Source organism: Neovison vison, chromosome 1 (assembly GCF_020171115.1).
Source record: "Neovison vison isolate M4711 chromosome 1, ASM_NN_V1, whole genome shotgun sequence".
Taxonomy (NCBI): Eukaryota; Metazoa; Chordata; class Mammalia; order Carnivora; family Mustelidae; genus Neogale; species Neogale vison.
In genome coordinates, this window is record NC_058091.1 from 275,243,439 (window position 1) to 275,262,514 (window position 19,076).

Here is a 19,076-nt window from a genome sequence, read left to right on the forward strand (position 1 = left end):
TCCCCTGGTTTGGAGGGGACAGCCTGCAGCTGGTGAGACAGAAGAGGGGCAGTGCCATGGGACAGCCAGAGGTGACCAAGCTTGCGCTGGAGGGGGCGGGGGTGGGGGGACCAGAATGCCAGCCCATGGAATGGGCACTGTTATTCTACCCACGTGGACTTCCAGAACGTCTGAAGCCCGGGTCAGGCCCCAACTTAGCTGATTTCTGCTGCTTTGTTTGGGGGACCTCATAGGTACCCAGAAACCAGAAGTTCCTCTAGGTCTGGAGCCACAGGGCAGAATGAGGCCTGGATGTCAAGCTACATCACTATGCGATTTGGGCCAGGTCACTCTCTCTCCGGCCCTGAGGTGCTCCTCTGGCTCGTGGGGAGATTCACTGTGTAGAGGTGGAGTGCTGAGCCCTCACCAACAGATAGGAGGGGGACTTAGTTTTGAGGGTGGCAGGTGGGAGCCCCCCAGCCTCAGCCCCTTCCAAGGCTTCTACCCCGACTGTCTCCCTACCCAGGGGAATCTGCAGTCCTCCTTGGCTCCTGGGATGAAGGCCCCCCACCCATGCTGCCAGAGCACACCTATATCTCAGCCCCCTTGGAGTAAGGCCCCCCGGGCCGCCCTCTGCCAGGTCCAGCCGGTGCGGCCCTCACTCATGTGCTCTCGCAGCTGCTGGAGGGAGGACTCCATCCCTGGCTCCAGATGCCTCTTGCCCCCACACACTCCTAGGCCTCAGGCGGGCTGCCTTCTCTGAGCTGAGTCATGACATCCAGGCCAGGGCGCCTCCCCGGGTCCCCACCCCCATCCCAGCATTCCAGCTCTGCACAGCTGCCTTCCCCGAGCGAGCCGGGTCCTGAGAGCCACAGGCAGCCCTGGAAGTGCACCCTGTGTACAGATGGGAAGTCCACGGCTCAGTGAGGGGCACGACAGCACGATAGGTGGGTGACAGAGCTGGGGTAAAAACCCACATAACCTTATTCCCGTCAGCCAGGAATCTGTCCCGGTTTGTCCCCGGGGACGCAGAGTGGACAGGGGTGTACAGAAGAGAGAATGAGGCTGCCAGCATTGTCCCCACTTCTGCTTGCAACTTAGCCACTTTCTCTGAGGACAGGACAGGAAGAGTGACTGCCCACAGAGTGAGCCATGAAGGTAGCCTGAACCCTGGGTCTTGAGCTACCGCCCTCACATCGGGGCTGGGGCTGGAGCCAGGGCTGCCCAGTCGGGTGAGTTTCAGGGCCCCATCAGCCACCTACCTGAGCCTGGCTTGCCTAGGGCAAAACACTGACACCTGTCCCTGTTTTTCTCTGAGCCTCAGTTTCCCCACCTGTACAATGGGCACAGGAAGAGGGTTGGTTTGGAGAGACGATCCCTGAGGGCTGTGAAGCTCTGATATTCTGTGACTCTAACCCCGTGACTCCTTGGCTAGGCCTCCTCCTCCCTCTGGCATCTTGTTTATTCAGAGCATCCCTGGCCTGAGACTGCCCGCCCCAACACCCCCCTCCTCCTTGCAGCAGGGCTGCCTCCCATCCCCACCTCCCTGCTATTTCTGCCCATTCCCTGCCTCCAGACAGAGGGTCCCTCCATCCACTCGGGAGCCTACACCCCCTCCAAACCCTGAAGCAGCTTGATGGCAGCTCTCAATCCTGGCCCTTTGCCTCATTCTCATCTCAGGAAATGACACTGCATCCCCAACACACACACACACACACACACACACACACACACACACACACACACACACTCCTGCCCCCCTCAGTGTTCCAAGTCAGAATCAGGAGTAGGGGCTCGCGCAAGCTACCTCTCACTCCAGCCCCTCCAGCCTCTATCACCAGGTCCCGTCGCCTCTCAGCTAAACCAGTCCCACTCTGTCCCCAGCCCAAACACAGAAGGCGGCGGTGGCACGGGCTGGCAGAGAGCACTCTGCAGACAGAGGTTCGGTCTCTGCTCTGCATTCCTAGGCAAGTTCCCTACCGGTTCACTGCCTTGGTTTCCCCATCCAAAACAGGAGTGACCCTTGGATGTAGCCCACAGAGTCGGCTGGTGAGCACTGGCTCGGATTGGGTGCTGTGGCTGTGTGTTCGGATGTGTTGAGGCCTGCGTGCACACAGGCCCCCCTGCACGTGTGCAGCTTGGCTGGGGCCGGGTGCACATGTGATCTGTGGCACGCGTGCACCCCGCCCATGGGTGTGTGGGAGAGCGAACAGGCAGCAGTCTGCGCTGAGAGCGCGTGTGCAGCCATGTGTGCCGGGCGCCGGGGAGCTGTGTGCACGTGGGATTTGTGTGGGCACGCACATGTGCAGTGCCTGCGTTGAGGGCTGGGCACACACATGGCCTGGTGCACACGGGTGTGTTTCTGAGCAGCATGTGAGTGCGTGGGTGGGGCTCTGGGGTGTGTGGCCGTGTGCAAGCCTCCCCCACCGCCGGCAGCCAGGGAGCCCTCCTCCCTGGCCTCCCTGTGTCGTGGGAGTCTCGGGACCCCGAGGGAGGGAAGCTACTGCTGGCGGATGTGGCCCAGAGGACTGGATTTATTTAGATTAAGGTGGTGGGAAAGAATCACAGGAGCTGGAAAGACATAAGTCTGGGCTCAGAGTGGTTCCCCAAGCATGCCTCTCCCCAGATTTGGGGTCCACATTTTGCTCCCCCAAATGGGTCCTTCTAATTCACTGGGAGGAGCGGGACAATGACACCATCTTTGGACCTCTGCCCCCACCAGTAAGAGGAATCATGAGGTCTTCCTGGCCCTCAGCATGCTCCTCATGGGCAAAGAGGGGATCCCTGAGAGTCCCCGCCTTCTCTCTGCTTCAGGGGCCTCCCCAGGCAGGAGAATATGGCAGGTAGGAAGGTGCCTGCATCCTGACTGTGACATCCATCTTGTCCCAGGTGACTCCTCTCTGGAGAGCAGCTCTCCCCCTGAAGAAGGGGGAGTTATCACAGACAAGCCCACAACCTCTGAATTAGCTGCTTGGGCCTCTGTGGGGTTGGCTGGCACTACAGCAGCCTCTGAGAAGCATAGAGGTCCATAAGGCATTGGGTAAATAACTGGGGGTATCAGGGAGTCATCTAAGATGGGCCTGGGAGGTTGAGTCTGGGGCCCCCAAACTGTACTCTTGTTCTTCCCAGTCCTTCTGTTGTCCACACTACCTTTTCTTTTGCCACCTCCTGGGTTTCCAGATCACCTGTTTATTTGTCTCAAAGTCCCCTGAAAGGCCAGCTAACTCCCAATTGTAGATATGGGAAAAGTGAGGCCCAGAGAGGGAAACAATTTGTTAAAGTCCACACAGCATGTCTGTGACCAAATGGTCAGGGAAATTCAACCTGTGGAATGAGATGGGTTGTGGAATGACATGACTCCAGCCTCGGTAACGTAGCCCCCTCTTTCTCATCGGCCTCACCTCCCTAAACCACCCCAGCAAGAATAACAGTGACCAGAACCTTCTCTCTAGCAAGTCAAAAGCACAGTTTTAGAACAAGGGTAGCTCTTTGAGTTGCCCCTTCCAAACTTCTCCTTGTATTCATGGGGGGGGGGGGAAACTGAATCCCAGAGAAGGTGGGAGACTTGCTGAGTCTCACAGTGAGTCTGAGATCCCTTGTGACTAAAGCCAAAATGTTCATTTCCTAGAGTGAGAAGTCGGTCCAAGATCCCTTGCACATCTACACTGGCCCTGAGCGCTTTTGCCCAGACTATCCTCTCCTTAGCCTGATTCTGCCTTTTTGCTGTGTGATTAGGCCACAATTCTGTCCCTCTCTGGGCCGCTGCCTGTTCAAGAGGGCCCCTCCTGGCTCAGAGTCTCAGAAACTCTGAGCTGCCCCCGGCCCCACGCCCAGCAGGAGAGGAGCCAGGGTCAGGGGAGTTGGGGGCCCAGCCTGCAAGGCCCAGCCCTCCAGAGCCAGGCCAGCCCTGGTCGCAGTGACCTCCCATCTCCAGGCCAGCCGACCAAATTCCTCCTTTAGAATAATAAACAGTGTGGCCAGCCAGGGAGGCTGGGAGGGGAGCGGCAGGGAGGCTGAGATGACCCCCTCCCCCAGCCTGGGCTGCTAATGATTTTCTTTGGCTGGGATCTCAGGCAGGAAGGGGGGAGCAAGAGGGGCACCCAGCTAGGGGCACATGGGCCTCTGTGGGGGCTGCTGGCTCTGCCTCTGCACTGATCCCTCTTGCTGGTGGAAGACTGGCATCCAGTTGGAGAGGTTGGGGCAGGAGGGACCAGAGTGGGGGTGCTGTGGGAGGGCTGGCCTTTGTCTCTGGAAGAGTCAAGAGAGAGGAACGGGGAGGAATGAGGAGACCCTCAGGCAGCCTGGTTGAAGGGATGGGGAGGAGGAGGAAGGGCAAAGCAGAGTTGCTCAGAGAGCTTCCTGGGGGGCTGGGCAGTACGGGTAAATGCTGCCCCCAAAAGTGGCCCACTCCCCATCATCCCATTTTGAGCTGGCAACTGAGGACACAGCCAGAGCGATGGCACAGGAGGCAGCCCCCATGGGGCTCAGACCTGGAGCCCAGCCCTAGCCTGGGAAGTAAAGGGCCATCTGGGTGTGGCCTGAGGAGCCAGGCCTGGCCCGGCAGCCACTCAGGGAAGTCAGCCGACTCGCAGCCGGGGAGGCGCCCTGTGCCTGGTCACGTGGTCTCTTCCCACGTTTCTTGCTCTGTGACCCCTGTCTACTTCTGGTCACCTTCTTATCGATGCTGCAGGCAGACCTTTGCCAGCTTGGCTATTGGTGGTTGTCTGGAATCTGCAGATGGGGCTGCTAAGGGCAGGGATGGAGCAGAAACCTACCTGAGCCGATCTGTCTCTCTGTGGTCCTTCTTCTGTCTCTGGCTGCCTCCTTTACCATGTGCGTCCTCCTTCTTGGTCTCTGTGTCTGTCTCTTTCTGCCTCTATCATTCCAGATCTCTTTGTCTCCCTCCTGGACAAGCTTTGCTGGGTCATCCTGCGTGAACTTCTTTCCCATCCGGAGCCTTGGTTTCCCTGTCTGGACCCTGGGGGGTGAAGGTGGGGGAGCTTGGATTCAGCAGTCTGAAGTCTTCCTGTGCAGTGGGGCTGCCCCTGGGCTCAGCTCCTGGCCCCTCTCCCCTAGGCCTCCCTGTGCAGCTTGGGGCTGAGTAAAGGGGGCCCAGGCATGGGGGTGCCCCCCCCACATTCCGCAGTCCTGACTCCCCCGCTTCCCTTCCCACAGCCGCCTCCACTTCCTGTTGTGCTTTTGGAGCCTGTGGGAGTTCTCTGGGTTCTGGCTTTCCCCCTCCTGCTCCCCTAGGCCTTTCATCACGCTTTCCCAAATATTTGTCCTGGCAGATAAGAGCTTGGTATTGGAACTGTCACCCAAATGACTGGCTGTTAGAGCTGGCGGGCCCCTGGACACCATCCAGCCCGAGTCCCCCACTCCCACTGCACATAAAGAGAAACTAAGGCCCAGAGAGGCCTGGGTTCAGCCAAGGCTACTGGAGAGGTAGAGGCAGAGGCGAAGTTTGGTCCATTCGCCCTGAGGCCCAGCCCCATGCAGGGGGTGGGAACTCGGGCGAGTGTCCTCTTGATCATGGGACATGGGTGGCTTTCGACTTCAGCCCCATAGACATGGAGGCTTGGTGGTCTGGGCTGCGGTTTCCTCTGCAGGACCCAGGTGCTAAGTCCAATTTTGCAATGACTGTGCCCACTCAGCCCTTACCCCTATATTTAACTCTGCAGGACACCATGCAGCTTCTGAGCACCAGGCCAGCTCCTGTCCTCAAAGGTAGGTACACTGGGGCTTCCAAGTGTCATGCCAGCTCCTGTTATCAAAGGGCTAGGGGACCCCCAGGAGGCACTGAGCAGAACCCTGGAGCTGGCCGAGGCTGTTAAACTAGCACCGGGGCCTGGGAGCCCAGGGACACTGCTGTGCTCGTGAGCCTCGATTTCCTGCCTTTCCTGCAGTGCTCAGTGGAGGCCTCCTTCTACTGTTCACTCAGCTCAGTCACCCCCATGTCCCACCTCTTCTCAGTACTCTGGGTTACCAGCCTGGCTGGTCTGCTTCCGGTCTGGGGCTCCCCTCCCATGCCTGGATCCCTCACTGGCTATGAGCGCCCAAGTCCTGGCTGGGCTTCTGTGAGCACACCCTTCCCTCACTACTGCCTGTTCTATGCTGTTGGTACTCCGGGGGCTGGGTGGCCAACCAGGCAGTGAACGGTCACCGGCCACCAGGGACCAGCCGACAGCCTACCAAGGACAGGTGCCTGGCTGGCTGGCTGAGCACCTGCAGGTCTGGGGGACGTGGCTTACAGAATCCTGCCCAGGGGACATTAGCCGGGAGAGGAGGAACCAATCACTTGACACTGGCATCCAACCCCAGTTCCCTCCAGGCCCCAGGAGGGGGGCCCCTGAGTCTCTCCTGTCCTGTGTGCCCTACTCTGAGCTACCTTGCCCCACTCTCCCTAATCAAGGCCACCCCTGGGGTTGGGTGGAACCTGGACAACTGGGCCAGCTGCAGGGAAGGGGCTCGGAAAGTGACCTGGGAAGTAATGCAGGAACTGGAGGCCTGGGAATTGCTTCCCACGGATTTCCTGATGCCTTTGGGTGAACATGCCCGCAGCCTGAACACAGCATAGCTGGAGACTCTAAGGTCTGGGAACTAGAGGCACTAAGATTAGGAGTCCTGAGGGCCCCCAGCACTGGGAAAGCTGGCTTCAAAGCCATGGCTTCCAGTCTGTGTCAGATTAGGGCGGCGTGGTCTTCAAGGACTGTGCAGACATGGCTTCCTCCAGGGTCAGCCGAGAGGAGAAGAGCTGATGTTCCTGTGCTGACATAGACACCTTTTCTCCCAAAGGCCAGGTGCTGTTGCTGCCCCTGCTATTGCTGCTGGGCCCACAGTCCTCCTGGGGCCTGGTCATCACACCCCCGGGGCCAGAGCTTGTCCTCAATGTCTCCAGCAACTTCGTTCTGACCTGCTCGGGTCCCGCTCCAGTGGTGTGGGAACGGATGTCCCAGGAGCTCCCACAGAAAATGGCCAAGACCCAGGATGGCACCTTCTCCAGCACACTGACACTGACCAATGTCACTGGGATAGACACAGGAGAATACTTCTGCGCCTACAAAGGCTCCGAGGGGCTGGAGCCTGGTGAGCGAAAACGGCTCTACATCTTTGTGCCAGGTAAGCACCCCCACTTGCCTGCTCACTCTCTGACTTCTGTCAGCTGCAGGTGTCTGGGGGGAGCAGAGAGTGCTTAGTGACACTGTGAGCCACGGCCAGCTTTGACATGCAGATGAATCATGGGATCCAGCCTGGCTCGGTCCAGGAGTACGATCACTCCCCCGGCCCCCTGAGTCAGATGAGGGAGATCTGACTGCTCCCTGCCCACCCCATTCCTGGCTCCCCAGAATTTTGGCTTCTCAGCAGGTTCCAATATGCTCTCTCTTGGGCCTCCACATCCCATCTTTCCCATCCTGCAAGCTCTGGGTACCAGCTGCCCTTTGACTTTAGCTTATCTTCTTTCCCACCCTGGTGCTGACCATATCAAATGTTAAAGCTGGAAGGGACCTCTGAGAGCATCCTTATCCTGTAATGAGAAAACTGAGGGGCAGAGAGAAGACACCTGCTCAAGGTCACATCAAAATTCAGGGGATAGCAGAAAACCAGCTCCCCTGACCCTCATTCTTGGCCCCCACACCTGGCAGATCCCACGATGGACTTTCTCCCGGTTGACCCCGAGGAGCTATTCATTTTCCTCACGGAAATAACTGAGATCACAATTCCGTGCCGAGTGACGGATCCGAAGCTGGTGGTGACACTGCATGAGAAGAAAGTGGATATCCCACTACCCATCCCCTATGACCACCAACGTGGCTTCTCTGGTACATTCGAGGATAAGACCTATGTCTGCAAAACCACCGTTGGGGACAGGGAAGTGTATTCTGAAGCCTACTATGTCTACAGCCTCCAGGGTAAGCCCCCTTTCTGGCCTGATGTTCAGCAGAGGCAAGTACGGCCCTCCGCAGGGGTAGAGCCCTTTCCAGCTTATGAAGGGGGCTATTTCTTTTTTCACCACATTCTCACTGTAGTCTTGGAAGGCAGGTAGTGTTTCCGCATTTTATGGGTGAGAAGCCTGAAACTCAGAGAAGGGAGTATGCCCAAGGTCATGGGGAGGGTGAGTGGCAGGGCTGGGCTGCACACTGTTGTGGGCAAAGGCACAGGCCTCGGAGCTGGTTGGGTTTGAGTCCTAGCTGTGCACTTCCCATATGAGCGAGTTTGCACCAGGTACCTAATCTCTCCGAGTCTGCTTCGTCCTCTGGAAAATGAGGACCATAATGATGGCCCAACTGGTGGGATTATTGGGAGGATTAAAGACAGAGGCTCCCTGGTACATGGTTTGTGCTCCATACCTTTCTCTGGTACTTAGATGCCCAGAGAATACACTGATTCAAGATTTTAGAATGTCGGATCCATGAGGACAGGAATTTTGTCTGTTGTGTTTATTGCTAAAGTCCCAGTGCCCAGCATAGTACTTGGCGTAGAGAACATAGTTAACAAATATTTGTTGAATTAATGGATCTTCTGCATGAGTCATCCCTTCCATCTCTGAATCCCCACCCTATCCCCAAGCCGCAGGGCTGGTGTGATGGCTGGTGGTGACTTCCTTGGCCCTAAACTGGTCTCTTCTCCACTAGTGTCATCCATCAATGTCTCAGTGAATGCAGTTCAGACTGTGGTCCGTCAGGGCGAGAACATCACCATCATGTGCATCGTGACCGGAAATGAGGTGGTCAACTTTGAATGGACCTACCCACGCATGGAGGTAGTGCTGGTCTGGGGGGTTGGAGGAACGGCCAGGGAAGGATGGATATCTTGCCTTGTAGCCTAACTTCTTGGACTCTGCCTGATGGGGGGGCTTCCCCCACCTGTCCCTACAGAGTGGGCGGCTGGTGGAGCCAGTGACTGACTTCCTCTTCAATATACCCTCGCACATACGCTCCATCCTGCACATCCCTGCTGCTGAGCTTGGCGATTCAGGGACCTACATCTGCAATGTATCAGAAAGTGTGAATGAGCATCGGGATGAAAAGTCCATCAATGTCACTGTGGTTGGTGCGTGCCCTGGGGCTCAGCCCCGACCCTCCTTCTGAGCTGGACCTAGACCCTATCATGGCCCCAGGGTCCTGTCAGCTGCATTCCAGTACAGCTCTAGCTTCAGTACCAACCAATGCCCATTTCCAGGACCAAATCCAACTCTGTTCCCAGGGTGGACTTTCTGCCTAGCCAGAACCTCAGGCCCAATCCGATTTCTAAACCCACCTGTCATCCTGGCCCAGGCCGCCCCATCCTCAACTTCAACTATGCTGCAGCTCACCTCAGCCACAGTCCTGAGCCAGAATACGCTCAGTGAGAATGACAACTCCAGTCCCAATCTTAAACCCGGTCCCCAAATCAATATCAGCCCCCAGTTTGGTCCCTGGTCCAGGCTCGGCCGGGACTTCAACCACAGATCCCGTACCTCCATCATTGGTTCAGGTCCTAAAGCCTGAAGCCCAGAAGGCCAGGCTCCTTTGCATTTGGTGGATGCCTTGCCTCGGGGAGCCCCGCCCCCAGGAGGCGCTGTCCTATTGGTAGCCGGGCCGGGCCCCTCCCCTGGGGCCCGGCCTCTGACGGCAGCCCCTTGCAGAGAGTGGCTACGTGCGGATGCTGGGAGAGCTGGACGCCGTACAATTCGCGGAGCTGCACCGCAGCCGGACTCTGCAGGTGGTGTTCGAGGCCTACCCGCCGCCCACTGTCCTGTGGTTCAAGGACAACCGCACGCTAGGCGACTCCAGCGCTGGCGAGATCTCCCTGTCCACACGCAACGTGTCTGAGACCCGGTGAGCAGCAGCCCATCCGCTCCATTCTTGACGTTATTCTCTGCAGCTGCCCGGCAGCTCACAGCCTTCAGCCACGGGACACACCTAGAGACAATTTCTTGAGAGCCCACTACGTGCGAGGCACCGTACCAGGCACTGGGGAGGCTGCAGAGCTCCAAGCAGACTGTTCCAGCCCTCCTAGAGTCTCCTGTCTAGAGGGGGAAACAGACGAGGGTCAGATGATCACCCAGATGTTCAGCTGGGCTGATGGGTGCGGCCAGCTAGGAGCAGCTGAGGAGAAGAAGGCCAGATGATCAGGGAGGAGGGTGCCAGACGGGCCGTGACCACCCATGCATGGATGGTGGCCCGGAGGCAGGAGGCCAGCAGGCCAACAATGAGGGGCCGTCCTTACGAATAAAGCCCTGTCAGGCCTTTTTGCAGGAGTGAGATGTGGAGAGGGAGAGAAGGGGTGCTTGCCCCACCTTCTTCACCCCTCCCCAACCCCCTCTGAGCTCTGGGGAGCCAGCTGCCGATGGGTGGGGGATTCAGGAGACAGGCAGCGTGAGTCCCCATCTGCTAGCGACACCTGTGTGATGTTGGGAAGGCCCTGCCCCTCCCTGGGCCTGGTTTCTCAGGTCCATCCAAGGAGGGCTGGGTGGGGGGACTGTGGGAGTTCTTCCAGCGGCTGCAGCTGGGCCCGTTGTGCTCCGCAGGTACGTGTCGGAACTGACGCTGGTGCGGGTGAAGGTGGCGGAGGCTGGCTGCTACACCGTGCGGGTCTTCCATGAGGACGCGGAGGCCCAGCTCTCCTTCCAGCTCCAGGTCAACGGTGAGGAGCCCTGCACCCTGCCTCCCTGCACACCAACCCCCCCTCCACTGCTTCCCTCTCCTTTCCGACCCTGTCCACCCACCCACAGGAGGAGAAGGAGCAGGAGAGGGAGCGGAGGACTCAGGAGGCTGGCCTCGAGGCCGAGCTCCATTTCTGCTCCTCTGTGAACTCGGCATGTCTCCTCCTTGGGCCTCAAGCTGTACACGGAGGCGCCTGGGCTACACTGGTGTCCCTAACACCACAGGCCTTCATGTGCCAGTGCCATGATTTGTCCTTCTCACATGCTCTCGTACTGGACTGTTACTTAGGTAGTCACTGAGCAACACCAACACACCAGTCTGGTCAAGGTTCTTGAGGCCCTGCCTTTGTGCTGCTTGTCTCCTGCTGGGGGAGGACAAGCACTCCACGGTAGCGCAGAGAACCAGCAAATGACACAGAAGGTTAGAAGGTAACAAGTGCCGTTAAAAGGAGGAGAAAAGCTGGGGAGGGAGGACGGAGGGTTCAGGAGGCACGGGGCGGTGAGAGTTGCGATTTTGAGCGGCCTGATCAAGTTGGCCTCGAGGAGGGGACATTTGTGTGAAGACTTAAAGAACGTGAGGGCGTTCACCAGGGGGCTTCTGGGGGGCGCAAGGGCCCGCCAAGCAGTGGCAAGGCAGGACAACAGCAGAAAGCCGGTGTGGCAGGAACCGAGAAGGGGGAGAGTGGTGGAGATGAGGTCAGAGCTGAGGCCTGGTCGTGGGGTGTAGCGGGGGGGGGCACAGATTGCATGGGTCCCCTCGGGCCCTTGTATGGACTTTGTCTTTTACTGTGACAGAGATGACAGGGCCACGGCAGGGTTTTGAGCAGGGGAATGACACACGAATGACTTACTGTTTCGTCAATTGACTTTCTAAAAATAAGTGTATTTTGAAAGAGAATTTAACCTCTCAATTGTAGATGGAAAATCAGCATCACATGTCATAAATATAAAGCAACCACTAAAATAAACTCTGGGAAAACAAAGCGATGCTATTAAATTCTACCTCCGTGCTCTCCTGCTCTCGCTCTCCCAGGGCTTTCTCTGACCCTGAGACCTGCTCTGTCTTTGTTAAAAGGGCAGATTAGCAGTCTCAGAGAGGTGTTAGAGACAGACTGGCACCCTACTGAGGCTTTCCCTTTGAAGTGCCCAGAAGGGGAACCTGTCAGTTTTCACACGGGGATTCCTGGTATTTGATGTTCACCTGCAGCCTGAGGCTCCCCTCCCCCCCTCGCCCCCAGACCCTGGGCCAGATCCTCCTGGAGGGCCTTTCTCACTGTCTCCTTCCTGACCTCCCTACCTCCTGGCCTCCTGCCCTCTCCACATAGTGCCTGTCCGTGTGCTGGAGCTGAGTGAAAGCCACCCTGCCAGCGGGGAGCAGACGGTCCGCTGTCGCGGTCGCGGCATGCCCCAGCCGCACCTCACTTGGTCTACCTGCAGCGACCTCAAAAGGTGAGCAGACCCCTGGCCTCCCTCTCCCAGAGTAACCACAGCGGCCTGGAAGGACCCAGTGGAGGTCATCTCCTCCAGCCCCTTCTCTGGGCACCAAGTTCCAGGCTAGAGCCTCGTTCTAGAAGATGTGGCTTCTTGGAGATGCTCTGCATGACCTCAATGTCCCATTTCCTTACCTTGACTCAGGCAATCAAATGAAGGGAGTGGATTTTGCGATCGCGGGCTCTCAGTTCTGGGTTCGGAGCGCCCCCTGCCGGTCAGTCGAGGGGGCACAGGAGGAATGAGCTCACGACCAGTCAAGGACTGGAAGCTGACCCGACTGGCTTTCCTCAGCAGATGTCCACGCGAGCTACCGCCCACGCCGCTGGGGAACAGTTCGGAGGAGGAGAGCCAGCTGGAGACTAACGTGACATACTGGCCCGAGGACCAGGAGTTCGAGGTGGTGAGCACATTGCGCCTGCGCCGTGTGGACCAACCGCTGTCTGTGCGCTGCACTCTGCACAACCTGCTGGGACACGACATGCAGGAGGTCACCGTGGTGCCGCATTGTGAGTCCTCCGGCCCGAGTGGCTCCTGGAGACCCTCCACCCCCACCTCCACCCTGCCATCCTTGGAGCTGTGCCTGGGAGCCCAGCTGTGCCTTGGGGCCTCGCCAAGCCCACCAGCGTGCGCCCCTGTGCACTTATGCAACAATGCAGGACTGGCACACGTGCATACACCCATGAGTGTACGTGTCTAGGCTATGGCTGGGTGTACGCATGTTCTGTGTACATTCTAAGCCATGAGCAGGAGCAGGCCTGACCCTTGGACACAGGGCAGACCCTCCCAGTGTAGATTTGTAAACCACATCATGAAGACTGCCCAAGCCCCAGATACACGTGTCAAGCTGGAGTGTATGTCTACAGGCTTGTGCACAAGCACGCATGCTGCCTGCCTTTGGGGGACTACACCGAGTACATGCATAAAGCCGTGGATATGGCTATGCCCAATCCCCAGACGTGTATATAAACCCACAGGGGTGTGTCTGTATGCGTGTATGTGCAGATGCACGATCCCCACACAAGGGTGTGGATAATGCATGTGTAATTCCTGTGCATGTGTGCAAACTGGCACAGAACATGGAGCAGCAGCACCCCCTCCCCCATGAAAGCGTGCAGACACAGCCTCTGCACCCAGATGCCTGCTGTCCCATGCATGTCTGTGAGCAGGTTCACACATATACACAAAGGCACAACTCTTGTCCACAGGAATAATGTCAGCCAGCGCCTGGGTGCCCATGCTACCTGCCAGTCCCTGAGCGTGCATTTCCCCTTGTGCTGGTCTCCATTTGTTCATTCATTTCCTCTTTCTCCCTGGAGAAGGCCCAGCCCCCCGGCACTTCTAGTGCCCTCAGTCCAGAGAGAAGGCAGCCAAGGAACTAGGCAATCCCACTGCAGGGGGCAGTACTTTGTGGGGGCCAGGGAGCCTAGAGGGAGGAGGGGCTCTGTGTCCAGCTGGGGGATTCAGGAAAGTGTCCTGGAAAAAGAAATCTTTAGGTCAAAACCTGAAAGATACCTGGAAGTTAGGCTGGTAAGGAATGGGGTTCGAGTCAAAGGGAATGGCTTTTGCAAGAACCCAGAGGCAAATTGGGATCAGAGAACTCAAAGGCATTCAGCGTGGCTTGAGCCCAGAGTATGTGTGTGTTTAGGGGCTGGAGCAGGGAGATAACAAGAGAAAGGAAAAGGACTGGTAAAGGAGGGGCTTGGGTTAGGCAGAAGCCAGGGCAAACAGAGCTTTGAAGGCTGTGGGAGGCGTTGGCAGGTTGGTCTGGCACACACACACGAGCCGCTCTGTGCACAGAGCTGTCCCCAGTCCGCTGCCCTGTGGTGGGACAGGTGGGGGGTTTCATCCCTTATCTCACTCCCACTCCCACGCATGCGCACATACCCCTGAGCTGGTGAGCGCCTGCAGACCAGCCCAGAGCAAGACTGCCCGAGGGGAAAGCCACATACCAACGCACAGGGAAACTACCATGGCTGGACGAAGCCTCTTCTTTTTACTCTGATTGCTCCTTAGAAGATTTGGACTTCCTTCCCAGACCTGGGATGTGTGACCTTGTGGGGAGAGGGAGGAGAAGAGTGATGTTGGTCTGGGACCCTGAGGAGAGGGACAGGGCCTCCAGGGGCGCTGAGAGGGGCAAGTATGGGACAGAAGGAGAGGGAACAAGTTTGTGGGGGACCCCATGGGTGGCCAGTGGGGCAGGGTAGGGGAGGTGAGGGTCTGGCCAGAGTGGATGCAGAGGGAGGGGAAGAGAATGGGAAATTGTACAGCAAAGAGGCTGAAGCATTAGGGAGGAGACTTGGGACTTGGGGGCCCTGAGTTAGCCCCACTTGGTTACCCCTGTTCCCTGGGGGATGCACCTTATAACTGTTGTCACTACCCCGATGCTGCTGGAGACTCCGGGTGAAACAGGGGAGGAAATGGTCTGGATTCGTCAGGCTCTGGGAGCTCAGTCAGGCCCTGTCCTAGCTGTGACCACCCTGGCAAGGGCATGGATTCAGAGGCGAGGTGGGCGTAGTCATCAGGAGCTGGTATCCGGTCTGGGGCCATGGCAGACAGGCCAGACTGAGCCCAGCAAGGGCTGAAGGCATATGGGAGCCCAGAGGGAGCTGAGTGCCATTGTTACTGAGGGGTGTGGGTTCTTACAGGCAGCACACAAAAGCTTTACTTCTGTCTTGCTCTGGGCTGGTCTGCAGGCGTCCACCGGTTCAGGGGTACATGTGCATGCATGGGAGTGGGAATGAGATAAGGGATGAAAATCCCCACCTGTCCCACCACGGGGCAGTCTGACGTCACAGGCCATGGCTGGTGGAGGGCAGGACAGGCAGAGAGGATTTGCCGGACCAGCAGTGGGGACACGGGAGGACTGCCAGGGAGCTGCCAAGCTCCCCGTTTGCTTATGGCTGGCTCTTGTCTCTGCCTACAGCTCTGCCCTTCAAGGTGGTGGTGATCTCGGCCATCCTGGCCTTGGTGGTCCTCACAGTCATCTCCCTCATCATCCTTATCATGCTGTGGCAGAAGGTAAGCTCCCACCCTTGCCTGGTGGGTGCACATGGGCACACTATTCTTTCTACATGGAGCCCCCGGCTGCCCTTGAACGTTGCAGGATCCAGTCATGGCCCAGCCTGGCACAGAGCACTGGTGTAAAACGATGGAGAACTGCCTCTACCCCCAACAGCAAGGGCCATCTTGGGCCTGGTCCAGACCAGCCAGGGTCCCTTGCCATTGCTGTGCCTTCCTGGGTTTTGCCTGGACCTCAGCCCTGCCCCTCCCAGCCACAGGGCAAGGCACTTTCTGGGGGGACTACATGAGTCCTAGGATTCTCCCAGCTCTCACCTCCAGAGGATCCCAGGCTTCTACTGAAATGCATTCTAATCCTACTAACGTGTCATTTCAATGTTCTGTTCTAAGGGTTCACCATTCTGCAATCGCGATGTTTTAAGATTCTTGAGTTAGGATTGCAGTACCCATGATTTTATCATTCTAAGAGCCCAATCCTGTGATTCTCACATCCTATGATTTCAACATCATGTGCTTCCATCTTTCTGAGATTCCCACTGCAAATGACCCAGCTTGGAGAACGGGCTTTCCACATCTAGCCGAATGCTCCTAGCTTGTGTCACTTCCCAGGACTGCCTGCCCCACTACTTCTATCTGGGAAGCAGCTAGAGCTCTGGGAGAAGCTGGCAAGGAGGTCCTGATGAGCCGGGCCCTGGGCTATTAGCTCCTTCTCAGCCAGCACCAAGCTGGGGCCTCTTGGCACCTGTTCTCACTGAGCCCGTGAACCTGAGCCTTATCAATAACTTGCTGTGTGACTTCAAATAGGCCTCTGTCCCTCTCTGGGCCTCAGGGTCTCCTGCTCCATCTGCCTCATAAGGGGCCATGGGCAGGTGGGTCCCAAAGCCCAGACCTCCTCTGATGAGCCATCCCTGGTATTGGTCTTGCAGAAGCCACGTTACGAGATCCGGTGGAAGGTGATTGAATCCGTGAGCTCCGACGGCCATGAGTACATCTATGTAGATCCTATGCAGCTGCCCTACGACTCCACCTGGGAGCTGCCAAGGGACCAGCTTGTGCTCGGTCAGTCCAGAGCACTCTCGAGGGCAGTCTGGGCACTTTCGGAGGGTGGCAAGACTGTCTGAGGTCTTGCCTTCTCGGGCCCTCAGTGCCCCTCTCCATACAATGGGGCAAGGTGATATCCCAGGGAGGGTTCAGCGCTGAAGTCCTGTGATCCCATGACTATGTGAGATCGGACCCTTGTGGGCAAGAGGGGAAGTAGGAATTGAGGACAGGCTGCATGTCAGGCCCGTGTTTAGTCTAGCTGGGAAGGCCAAGGTGTGCAGAGGAGCTGAACTCCCTTTGGGGATGGGAGGAAGGCTTCCAGGGACTAAAGATGGACCAGAAAGCTGGCAGGACTTAGATGAGACATCAGGAAGGGCTGCAAAGCACTATGGGAGACTCCTGGAGGGGAACACCTTAAGTCCCGGTTGGCTGGAGGGGTTGACCTCTGAGAGAGCAGGGTATGTAGTTTCGTGGTGGGCCAGGAGCTAAGGGATTGTCTCTACCCCAGGACGCACCCTGGGCTCCGGGGCCTTTGGGCAGGTGGTGGAGGCCACGGCTCATGGCCTGAGTCACTCGCAGGCCACGATGAAAGTGGCAGTCAAGATGCTGAAATGTGAGTCCTGGGAGCCTGCCCCTCCCTCACATCTGGGCTCCCTCGTGTCCCCTGCCCCTGGCCCCGCACAGTCAGGCACTCCCCGGCTCTCATTTGCTGGATGCAAGCAGTACAGTCACCTGTGCGCCAGCACCACTGCAGGCTCTGCTTTGGCCAAGAATCTTCCTCACCCTGTCCCCGATTCCTGGCACCTCCTTCTCTCCCTGACCTTCCTCCCACCCACTTTCTCCTCCCCCTACTCGTGGGTCCTCACTGCCCCTAGGCCATCTGGGTCTTACAGTAGGGTATGGAGCAGAACAGCCTCCTTGGGGCCTCAGGGACAGCACAGGCCTGAGGCCCCATCTCCCTCCTCAGCCACAGCCCGCAGCAGCGAGAAGCAGGCCCTCATGTCAGAGCTGAAGATCATGAGTCACCTCGGGCCCCATCTGAACGTGGTCAACTTGCTGGGGGCCTGCACCAAAGGAGGTACCAAAACCACTCCCCCAGAGGGCTCCAGAAAACGCCAGCCGCCCAAGCCTGGCCCCTCCCCGCCCCCTCCTCAGTCCAGGGATGACAGGACACTCCAGCTGGAGGGTCTGTACCCACCCCGTCCAGTGCCCTCATTTCACAGATCCAGATGGGGTTAGGACTCACAAATCCACAGAATCACATCACCTTCAAGGCCCAAGGACCTGGCCGTTTGCAAACCCAGGGGTCCTCTGACTCTTTAACATTTTCTCAATACATTTCACAAACTCCTAAGTCCTGGCCCCTGTGAGGTGAGTTCTGTCCCTACACTCGGGGAACACCAGCAGACTGACTGGGAGCTGCTTTCATTCAGATCATAGAATGAAGTCTCCCCAGCCCGTGTGTTTATTTGAAGCTCTGATTGCAAGTTAGGCCATTTAAAAAAAAAAAAAAAAAAGAAGTATTATCACTGTTTGCAGCTGCTTATTGTGAGATTTGGGATTTTCCTCAGTATTGTGCAACCAAAATAAAATACAGAAGTGAGCTGCACACAGAGGCCAATTTATGTCCCCAAGATCACCCATTTCAAAATGTCTGTCTTCATCAATATCGTCAAGTTTCCACTGACGGGCTTCAAGTAAATGTACTGTATTTGGGTTGAAACAGTAACCTGATAAGTAATAGTTGCCTTTCTTTACTCTATATACTGGGCTCCAGCATCCGCCGTCATTTGCAAACCCATGGGTGACATCTACCACCCTGTCCTTGCTCTGTGCCAGGCCCAGGGCCGAGCTGACAAAGGCATTATCTTATGAGTGCTCAGGGAGGTGGCCCGGGTTAGCCCCGTTTAACAGATGGGGAAAGTAAAGCTCGGCGAGAATAAGTATCTCCCTCCGGGTCACCGAAGCCGGAAAAGAACCGGGGTTAGCCCGGTGCCAAAGCCTCTTGGCCATCCTACCAAACTGCCTTTCCAAGCTGCGGCCCGGCGGTAGACCCCGGGCCCTGACGGCAGGTCTGAGCCCGGGGCCTGTGCCTGAGCCTGTGCCCCCACAGGACCCATCTACATCATCACCGAGTACTGCCGCTACGGCGACCTCGTAGACTACCTGCACCGCAACAAGCACACTTTCCTGCAGCGCTGCTCCGACAAGCGCCGACCGCCCAGCGCCGAGCTCTATAGCAACGCCCTGCCCGTCGGGCTTCCGCTGCCCAGGTACCGCAGGAGGCTTCAGGGAGCTCGCGGGGCACCTGCTCACTCCCTCCCTGTCCAGGACGGAAGCTGAAGCCAGGGTGGGCAGAGACAGTTTAGGAGCTGGGGTGGCGATCTGTCACCAAAAGACAGGAAGACTCAGCCCTGCCCCCCCGCCCCCCGCCCCCTGCACTGGATCAATTTCCTTCTAGTCCTTGGTCCACCTCTAAAGACATGGGCGCATGTGGTCCCCTAGCTCTCCAGGGAGCTGGCGCTGTAGGCAGAGGCATTAGGATGACTCCTTGCCCACTCTGGGCTGTGGCTGGGCCCTCACAGGGCATCACAGCCGGATGGAGATCCCCGGAAAGGCACCGTGCTACCTGCCCTTCCTCTGACCCTCGCACTCGAGTGCTGTGATCACGCCTAGGTGTGAGCTCCCCGGGGACATGCACGGGGTCTTATGTTATCCCAGCACCCCGCTGCCCAGCTTAGGACCCCACAGGCGGGGGGGAAGGGCTCCCTGTGTGGCCATTCAAATGGTGACAGACTAGAGGAAGATGAGTGGTGGAGGGAGAGAGGAAACCCATGAGTGACAGGGCCTTGTGGGGCCTCGGAGTGAGGAGGGGCAGGAAGCGAAGCAAAAGGAAAGCCCT

The 19,076-nt window shown here is 57.7% G+C and overlaps 1 protein-coding gene across 3 annotated transcripts in view; it reads left to right on the forward strand.

Moving 5' to 3' along the window:
* PDGFRB (platelet derived growth factor receptor beta) overlaps window positions 1-19,076 on the forward strand; it is a 36,593-nt gene that overhangs the window by 10,160 nt on the left and 7,357 nt on the right. The window contains exons 2-15 of one of the 3 annotated variants that reach the window (XM_044231505.1): window positions 5,661-5,706; window positions 6,775-7,098; window positions 7,623-7,889; window positions 8,613-8,740; window positions 8,856-9,030; window positions 9,605-9,797; window positions 10,490-10,605; window positions 11,950-12,073; window positions 12,407-12,621; window positions 15,039-15,133; window positions 16,060-16,192; window positions 16,683-16,787; window positions 17,142-17,252; window positions 18,288-18,447. In XM_044231505.1, coding sequence (XP_044087440.1) covers window positions 5,661-5,706; window positions 6,775-7,098; window positions 7,623-7,889; window positions 8,613-8,740; window positions 8,856-9,030; window positions 9,605-9,797; window positions 10,490-10,605; window positions 11,950-12,073; window positions 12,407-12,621; window positions 15,039-15,133; window positions 16,060-16,192; window positions 16,683-16,787; window positions 17,142-17,252; window positions 18,288-18,447 — 2,192 coding nt within the window. Of the gene's footprint in view, window positions 1-5,660; window positions 5,707-6,774; window positions 7,099-7,622; window positions 7,924-8,612; window positions 8,741-8,855; window positions 9,031-9,604; window positions 9,798-10,489; window positions 10,606-11,949; window positions 12,074-12,406; window positions 12,622-15,038; window positions 15,134-16,059; window positions 16,193-16,682; window positions 16,788-17,141; window positions 17,253-18,287; window positions 18,448-19,076 lie in introns of those variants that run through there. The other 2 variants (XM_044231514.1, XM_044231524.1) reach the window with 2 other exon arrangements.